The following is an 8673-nucleotide window of genomic DNA, read 5'->3' on the forward strand; positions in this document are numbered from 1 at the left end:
CACCCGTGGGCATCCCCCGAGGCGCCCTGAGGAGCTGGACTGACACCGAGACAAGGGGTACCCACCCGTGGGCACCCCCCTGGATCACCCCAGCCAGCCAAGGGCACCCCGGGACCGTCACCCACGCCTGAGCACGGGCACACAGCCTGCCATGGAGGGGACAGAGTGCAAAGACAATCTCGGGGTACTGAGATAGCCCCGGGGCAGTCCCTGGGTGACAGGACAGCCCCGGGGTGCCAGGACAGCCCCAGGGTGCAGGGACAGCCCCGGGCAGGGTGAGGTTCTTGAGGCCCAGCCTTCCCCCAGCAGACCCAGAGCCACCCGCTGCTGCCTGCCCGCTGAGCCACTCACACCACACCCTGTAATTTGATCATAATTATAATAATAATAATTACACCGAGCACGGGCTGGAAGTGCAGGAACAATAACCTGGGTAACGCCCTGCACGGTGGCAGGAGCAGTGCGGTGGCACAAGCCCCAGCCTGGTGCCAAGCTGAGCCCAGAACGCCTCACCAGGCCCTGCCCAGTGCGTGGGGGGACATGGCCCAAACAAGTGCCCTACGTGTGTTTTTAAGCAGTCCTGTCCATGTCCCAGTGCTGTGGTTCAAGTGCTGAGGTTTTCCCTCTGAACAGGACACCCTGGCAGAGCCAGAGCCGGAGCTGGGGCTGGAGCTGTCCCCACTCCTGGTGTGCAGAGAGCCCCTCAAAAGTCCTGGTGCCCCCAGGAAGAGATCTCCAGCCCCAGAGCCCACCAGGCCCTGCAGCATCCTGCATTGCTGACACGGCTGCTCCTGCTGCAGGCGGGGAGCAGAGCTCTGCCCCCTCCTTCAGCAGTTATATAAAAGGATTAAAATTTAATAGGAACTTCAAAAGGGGAAGAACTGGGTGGTCGAAGGCAGCTGGCCTGGGGCCTGGTGTGGAGCAGAGGCACCTTGGGACATGTCCCAGCTCTGCTGAGCAGCAGCACTGCGGCACATGGAGGCATCATCCTGCTCCAGCCATGGGGGCATAGTGTCCAGGCAGCACGGGCAGCACGGGCAGCACGGGCACCCCATGAACCCACGCTGGCTTTACTGAGCCACGGTGTCCCTGGGTCACAGTGGTGCAGTTTCCATGGCACATGGAGACCCCATTCCCCAGGGTCAGGCCTTGCCCAGCACCACCACCTCTCTGCAGGCATCCAGGCAGCCTTTAATCATTGACCACACACAGGCACAGCACCACCCACCCATCCTGTGCCCACTGCCACCCTGCCCATCCCATGCCAGCAGTCCCCAGGCATCACATCTCCTCCAGCCCAGTGCCTCACATTTCCTTCCATGCACGTGGGTTGGAGTGTGCTGGAGAGCAGCCCTGTGCTGGGCGAGCAACACCCCGAGCTGGGGGGCAGCTGATGCACCCCTGGCCCCCAGCACACCCAGAACCCGCCTGGCTGCACAGCGGGGGCTCTGCTCTCCCGCCGGTGCAGCACCGGGAGCAGGGCTGTGCTGGCAGCAGGAATGAGCCAGGGCTGGGAAAACACCATCTTCCTCCCACACACCGCCCACGGCCGGCCCCGAGCCCGCTCCGCCGCCCCCGCCGCGCCGGGGCTCACAGGGCGGGGGCGGCGGGGGCGGGGTGGGGGCTGGGCAGGGCAGGGGATGGGGCAGGGGGTGCGGGTCAGCAGCCCCCGGTGCAATATCCGACCTGGGACAGGGTCCTGCTGCAGGAGCGGGGCTGGGCTGGGGGCCGGGGCTGCGGGGACCGGGGCTGCCCCATACCCAGCCCTCCCCGGGACACAGAAACCTCTCGGTGAGGGGCCAGAGAAGAAACCTTTGGTTCGTTCATTTTTAATCCTGGCCAAGAGCAGGAGGGGTGCAGGCATGAGGCTTAGAGGCTTTGCAGAACAGGACAGGGGGACTCAAACAGCCCCCTCAGCAGCCCAGCTCATGCCATGGGGATCTTGGGTCAAGCATGTCCCTGCAGGATGGAGACCCCCGAGAGACGACAGCAACCACCGAGCATCCCTCGCCGTTCTGAGCATCCCTCACCACCCCACTGTGGCTCAGCTCCCATTGCTGGGTGAGTCCCTCTCCCAGTGCCAGTGATGCTCTTCCAGTACCAGTGACACCCTCCCAGTGCCACGCTCCCAGTGCCTGCAATGCGGGGGGCAGGATCTGTGCTCGAGCAGGAGCTGCGGGCGCGTGGGAATGCACAGAGAGCAGAGCGGGGTGGGAGGAGGGGAGCGCACGAAGCCGGAGCTCCCCCCACGCTGCTCCCGATCCCTCACCTGGCAACAGGGACCAGGTCCCAGCGGGGCTGTGGCACCGGGGCAGGCGGGGGCAGGACCCGGGTGCCCACCCAGCTAGGAGGAGGTGAAGGAGGATGCTCGGGCAACAGACGCCGGCCCGGGCGGGGCCGGCGGGGGCAGCGGGAAGCACCGGCCGATCTTGCGCAGGGTGCGCTGCAGGTCAGCGCGGAAACGCCGGATGGAGAAGCAGTAGATGACGGGGTCCAGGCAGCTGTTGAGGCTGAGCAGGGCCACACTCAGCGTGTGCAGCACATCCAGGGTGTCGGGGGGAGCACAGAGCGGTGCAGAGGGCCGGCTACCCAGCCAAGGTGCCAGCGTCAGGTGGTAGGGGGCCACACAGACGACAAAGACCAGCAGCATCCCCAGCACCATGGCACGGGCCTGCTGCCGGTGGGAGCCTGGCGAGGCAGTGGCGGGCACCGAGAGCGCCCTGGCGATGGAGGCGTAGGTGCCCAGCACCACCAGGAAGGCGGCAGAGAAGAAAGCCACCATGGCGTAGGCATAGCCCCGCTGCCGCCCGTGCTGCTCGAAGCAGGCGGTGGTCCCGGCGGCGGTGCGGAAGGTCTGGTGGGTGGCCAGGGTGGGCACGGCACAGCCCAGCCCCAGCAGCCAGGCCAGGGCACAGGCCAGCGCGGCGCCGCGGGGCCCCGGCAGCGGCAGCACCCGGCGCGCCGCCCGCACCGCGCAGAACCGGTTGAAGCTGATGAGGGCCATGAAGGTGATGGCGCTGTAGGTCGCCAGGTAGTAGGCGGCCCCTGCCAGGCGACAGGTGGCCTCCGAGAGGAGCCAGTCCCCCCCAGCCAGGTAGTAGTGGATCCAGAGGGGAAGGGTGAGGTTGAAGAGGATGTCAGCCAGCGTGAGGTTGATGAGGTAGATGCGGATGGCCTTCCTCACCTTGCCGCTCTGCAGGAAGACCAGCAACGCCACCAGGTTACCCGGCAGTCCCACACACAGCACCAGGCAGTAGATGACGGGCACCAGCACGAACTGCACCGGGTTGTTGGGCACACACTCTCCAGGGTGCTCCACCAGCAGCGTTCCTGGCACTGAGCTGTTCATCCTGCAAAGATGGGGAACAGTCAGTGGCAGCCCTTGGGGACAGGGGAGGGACATTGACCTGGACAGGATGACCTGTTTGGCTGGCACTGCTGGGCACTGGAGGCAGAGCCCTGCGGGGATGCCTTCATCTGCCAGAAGGGCTCAGCTCACACAGGAGAGGAGGAGACCCCAGCTCTGTCTCCCCACACAACAAGGGAGCCTAGAGGCCACTGTCAACTGCCCAGCTAGAGCTCGCAGGGAGTGGCAGGCACAGCTGCAGCACAGCCAGGGGACAGAGCTGCAGCCAGAGGCACCCGAAGGTGCCACGCTGGCTCCAGTCAGCAGCTGCAGGGCTTAACACCTCCCACACAGCACGTGCCTGTGGGGCCACCCACCCCAGCCCTCCCCCAGCACCCCAAATTCCCCATGGAGCCAGGCATGGGGAAGTCGCTGACTGGCTCAGCGAGCTGCAGAGTGGAGAAACCCAGGTAGGACAGGGGGTTCAAACACAGGGCCAGCATCCCCCCACACCCCCCAGTCCTGCACAGCGGGGTCTGCCTCTGGTCCTGGCCATGGAAAAGCACACTGTGCTGCAGTGGCTGTATCCAGGGCTGCAGTTACTTCACCTCCCATCACTGCCTGCCCACACCTCGCCAACGAAGGCACTGAGTCACCAGCTGGTGTTTTCCAGCACAGCAGGGCTGGATTCGGCACGCACAGCACCCAACCCTGGGTTGAAGCGCAGAGAGCACGAGCTGCTGAGCCTGGGGGACCTCATTTGGACCCCAAAGGAACCTCTGAATCCCTCAGTGGTCCCCTTTTTCTCCTCCTTCCCCATCACACACACAGTGAATGCTCCATCTCACCCACATCACAATTGTTACTCACCTCGTCGGGTCAGGCAGGAGCGGCTCCGTCCCCTCTGGCTGCTCCTCACTGTGACCCAGCCAGGCTGGGGACGGCTTTAAGAGCTGGGGGAGGCAGGGGCTGCCTGACCCCCACCCACCATCCCAAGCCCCCCTGTGTTAGTGCCTGTGGGACAGCAGCTGGAGTGGGGAGAGCACCTGTGTGTGTATGTAATGGGGAATTCCCTGCTGGAGCCACCCTAAGATCCCCTGCGCCGGCTGATGGGGCTGGGGACATGTGGGAGTGGCCAGAACTGGCCTGGCTGACCCCCCTCCCGTGCCCCCAGCCTCATCTAATTCCATTTCCCAGGGCCCTTCTCCCACCCATGCCTGGATGAAAGCAGCAGAGGGTCAAGTTTCTGCAGCCGGCAGCTGGGGAGAAGAGGGATGCCCCAAAGGGATCAAAGCAGGAATCTGCCTCCTCCTGCCTCTTTGTGCTTTTGTTGGCTTCAAAGCTGGTTTTAAGGGGAGCAGCTCTACAGCCCCCCCTCCAAGATCTGTGAGCATCTGACTCAGTGCTTTGTGTGGCCCTGCAACTTGTGTGCGACTCCTTTGGGACACCAAGGATGTCACCCCGAGGTAGTTCAGGTCTCACCAGGGGTACAGGGGTGTCTTACACCCCCTAATTCATCCCAAGAGCCAGACTCCCCACACAGCCATCCCAGCCCCCTTGCTGGGAGCCACTGCAGGTGAGCTGTGAGTGTGCTGTGCCCATCTGGGTTGGCAGAGGGTGGCTCTCTGTGGGAGCAAGATCCACAAAAAGCACATGCCTGCCTGGGCACTCGCTCCTGTTGCTCCCTGGGTGTGCAGCAAGGGGCCTGGCACATTGTTGGGTGAGGGATCCCACCCCAGATGGGCTCTCCCCACTGTCCATCTGCCTCTGTGCCAGCTCCTGCATCAGCTCCCACACGTCCCCAGGCCTTGTGTCCAGGCACTGTCCCCAGGGACAGGGTCCTCCAGCCCCAGGACATCCCCTCAGCCCCCGAAGCTTAGCATGGGGGGAAAGCAGAAATAAACAGGGAGGCAAAACGTGAAAAACAAAAGGTTTTATTCCAAAATTTGAAAGCCCCCAAGAGAGCAGAGCCAGCCCCTGCTTAGTGTGGCCAAACACTGGAAAGAGACGGACACCTTGTGCGAGTTCAGCAGTGTCACAGCAGTGTCACAGCAGTGTCACAGTGGTGCCATGGCCACCGTCCCACAGCACCAGCCCAGGTCCCACAGGGAGGGGACAACCAGCACCAGAGTCACGGGCAGAGGCAGGAGAGGACACACTGTGTCTCATCAGCAAGTTACCCTGCAGGATGCGACGTCGTCCCTGAAAGTACCATAAAGGTGCTGCTCCCCAGCAGCCGAGCCGTCTGTCCTTCCCGTCTGTCCTTCCAGCCTCTCGTCACTCGAACTTGGGCCGGGGGGCAGCTGGGTACCCGCGGATGTTGAGCAGCAGGAGGAGGCCAAGGGAGAGGGTGGCCGGGGCACACATGGCCAGCGGCTCCTGCAGCGCCAGCAGCGTGTAGATGGCACCTGGGCATGGGGCAGAGTGTAGGAATGGGGATCTCTGGCCAAGGGTGTCCCCAGACCCCACCATGGGCAGTGGGCACCCACTGGCTCTCACCGATCATGACGACGCTGAGGATGAAGTTGCTGATCTCCTGCAGCAGCTGGGGCCCAAATGCCAGCAACAGCCCGGCCGTCACCTCCACCCAGCCCACGGCCGCCAGGTAGCTGCCCGGCTCCGGCACAAACCCCAAGTCCTTCAGGGGAAACACCTTGGCAAAACGCACGAACTCCGATGCCTGGGAAGGGTGGGAGAGGAGTGAGGCAGCCCTGAGCCTGGGGCTGGGGAAATACAGCCCCTCCAGCCTGTCTGCTCTGCCCTGCCCTGCCTTCCAAGGGGATCAGCTCTGCATCCTAAATAACTCCAGCTCTGCATCCTAAATAACTCAACCACACACCCTAAGGGGATCAGCCATGCGATCCAAGGGATTCTGGGCTTACTCACAATGAAAGGTTCAGCCTTGCACCCGAAGTGCTCCACCCTGAACCCCTGTAGTTCCAACCTGCTCATTCTCACCCAAGGTTCAGCCCTGCACCACAACAGGGTCAGCCCTGCAGGTTTCCCCCAGAGCTTAGCCCTGCACCCCAACCTGTTCCTCTCCTTTCCCCTGGAGCTTAGCCCTGCACCCCAACCTGTTCCTTTCCTTTCCCCCAGAGCTCAGCCCTGCATCCCAACCTGTTCCTTTCGTCTGCCCCGGAGCTCAGCCCTGCACACCGAAGTGCTCTTTGCTCTTTGCACTGCCCCCATCCTGCTCATTCCCCCCGGGCTCGGCCCTGCGGCCCCCGAGCCCGCCGAGCCCGTGGCCGCGCTCACCATGTGCCGGTGCAGGTCGGCAGAGAGCCAGTCCGAGACCTTCAGGGCACCCGTGAGGAAGAAGAAGAGCCCAAGCAGGACACGGAGGGCCGCCGCCATGGCGGGACGGGCGGGCCCGGGGGCGGAGCGGGGCGGAGCGGCCCGGCCCCGTTCCCGGCCGTTCCCAGCCTGGCCCCGTTCCCAGCCGCTCCCAACCCGGCCCCGCTCCGTGTCTGGCCCCGTTCCCAGTCCAGCTCCGTTCCCAGCCCGGCTCCGCTCCCTGCCCGCTTGAGCCCGGCCCAGCCCCGCAGGCTCAGGGACCCCCTCACCCTTGGGTGCTGCCGGGGCAGGGGGCGCTCAGATGTGCACCGTCACCCCCCAAGCTGTGACAAGTCCTCCCACCGAAACAGAGCCGGAAGAAAAGGGAACCCCCCTCACCCCACAACAAATCCCACAGCTGGGGTTCGTGGGCTCTGAGAGCAGGTGTGATCCATGGCAGCATCTGGGTGTGAGGGGCTGCGGGGACCGATGGCAGGCAGGGCACGGGCAGTGCTGGGCACAGCTCCGGAGCAGGCAGGAGCCCATGGAACGGGCAGGAGCCCATGGAGCAGGCACAGCTCCGGCGCAGGCAGGAGCCAATGCAGCGGACAGCGGCAGCAGAGGATGCTCCGGCCCCAGGGAGGCCGCTCGGGGGGACGGAGGCGGCCGCGCTCCCCCGGGCTCTGCGGCACCGCCCGCGCTGCTCCAGCACCGGCACAGGCCGAGCTCCGGGAACGGCAGCTCGGGATTGGCGAGAGCCGGCCCCAGGGGAGCCGCAGGCGCTGACGTTTGTGTAATTCAAGTGGAAATATTTTTTTAATGCCAATAAATCATGAGTGCCTGAAGTGTTTTCCAGGCAAGAGGAAGCACTGTGGGGCACAGAAAGCACGGCCAGCCTGGACCTGCACCGGCCCCAGCTCGGCCACCAGGTTTCAGGGGCTGCCACAGGCACTGCTTGGACAAGGGCCAGTGGCTGTGACACTATTTTTATTCCTGGCAACACATGATTCTTCAGCTGCTCAACATGATTTGGAGCTGGGGTTGGCACAACACGCATTGACAGCAACAGGCCAGGGCAGGCTCCAGGCTTTCACGGCTTGGAAGGCTCTTTGGTTAGAAAGGAATTAAAAAATAAACATCAAAACCTGAAAAACTGAGTGCAGCAGCTCAGTGGGATCAGGGCAGCACATGCTGCTCCCAGGATACTGTTCAAGTGTATCTGCCCTCAGTCTCTGATCTTTTATTGATTAGAAGCTACTTAATGAACTATTTGGTAGAACAAGGTGTCAGCAGAGGACACCCCAGGTGATGGGAACGGCCAACACCAGCACCAGGGAAAATCGATCCTGTCCCTACAGGACACACACAGGCTGCAGTTTGCTCGTAGCAGGGAGCTGAGGAGATGCAGCTCAGCACATGGAACGCTGGAACACTTCCTCACAGGAAGCAGGCCAGTGCTGCAACAGTGGAAATGAGGACAAGTTACTGGAAAATAACAGAATCTGAAGAAAAAATGCTGCACAAGCTGCAGTAGCTGTGGAGACAAAGACACTGAACCCCAGCCCCTGCAGGGCAGCTATTGAGGAGCCACAAACCTCACTGAAGCCTTTTCAGGATCCACACAATATCACAAAGTCATCAAATCAGAGTGAAACACATCAGATTGCCCTCAACCAGCACCTGATTGCCTGAGAGAAAACAGCAGCAGCTCCTAGTGCAGCACCAAGCCCCCTGCCATGAGCACTTCCAGGCATTCAGACCTCTCTCAAGTGTTTCATACCACTTTGCCACATGAAATTCAATTTATTTTCATGTTTCTAATCTGGCAAAGCAGGTCCCAGCCAAATGTTGATGACACTTCGTGCCACTGCAGGAGAAAACCCTGCTACAATGAGCAGAGCAACCACTGGCGTATTTCAACATATTAAACAACCTGATATTTAAACAAAGGGTTGTATTTAATCAATGACAGCATGAACCACAGTGTTATGTGCACAGTGCAGCTGCCAAAGCACCAAGTGAAGCAATGTGAACCACTGCAATTTGTGCTGCAA

The 8673-nt window shown here is 62.3% G+C and overlaps 2 protein-coding genes across 2 annotated transcripts; both read right to left on the reverse strand.

The window, feature by feature from the left end:
* Window positions 1-1802: 1802 nt before the first annotated feature.
* LOC115912741 (platelet-activating factor receptor-like) lies at window positions 1803-4249 on the reverse strand. Its single transcript, XM_030964430.1, has 2 exons — window positions 4217-4249; window positions 1803-3350 (listed from the first exon to the last, which is right to left on the reverse strand). The coding sequence occupies exon 2, from the start codon at window positions 3347-3349 to the stop codon at window positions 2345-2347; it is 1005 nt and encodes a 334-aa protein (XP_030820290.1). The 5' UTR covers window position 3350; window positions 4217-4249; the 3' UTR covers window positions 1803-2344.
* Window positions 4250-5270: 1021 nt separating this feature from the next.
* TMEM35B (transmembrane protein 35B) lies at window positions 5271-6709 on the reverse strand. The gene is made up of 3 exons (XM_030964446.1): window positions 6602-6709; window positions 5846-6026; window positions 5271-5754 (listed from the first exon to the last, which is right to left on the reverse strand). Exons 1-3 carry the CDS (start codon window positions 6698-6700, stop codon window positions 5624-5626), a joined length of 411 nt encoding a protein of 136 aa, XP_030820306.1. The 5' UTR covers window positions 6701-6709; the 3' UTR covers window positions 5271-5623.
* Between the last annotated feature and the right edge of the window lie 1964 nt (window positions 6710-8673).

The sequence above is a fragment of the Camarhynchus parvulus genome, chromosome 23 (assembly GCF_901933205.1).
Source record: "Camarhynchus parvulus chromosome 23, STF_HiC, whole genome shotgun sequence".
NCBI lineage: Eukaryota > Metazoa > Chordata > Aves > Passeriformes > Thraupidae > Camarhynchus > Camarhynchus parvulus.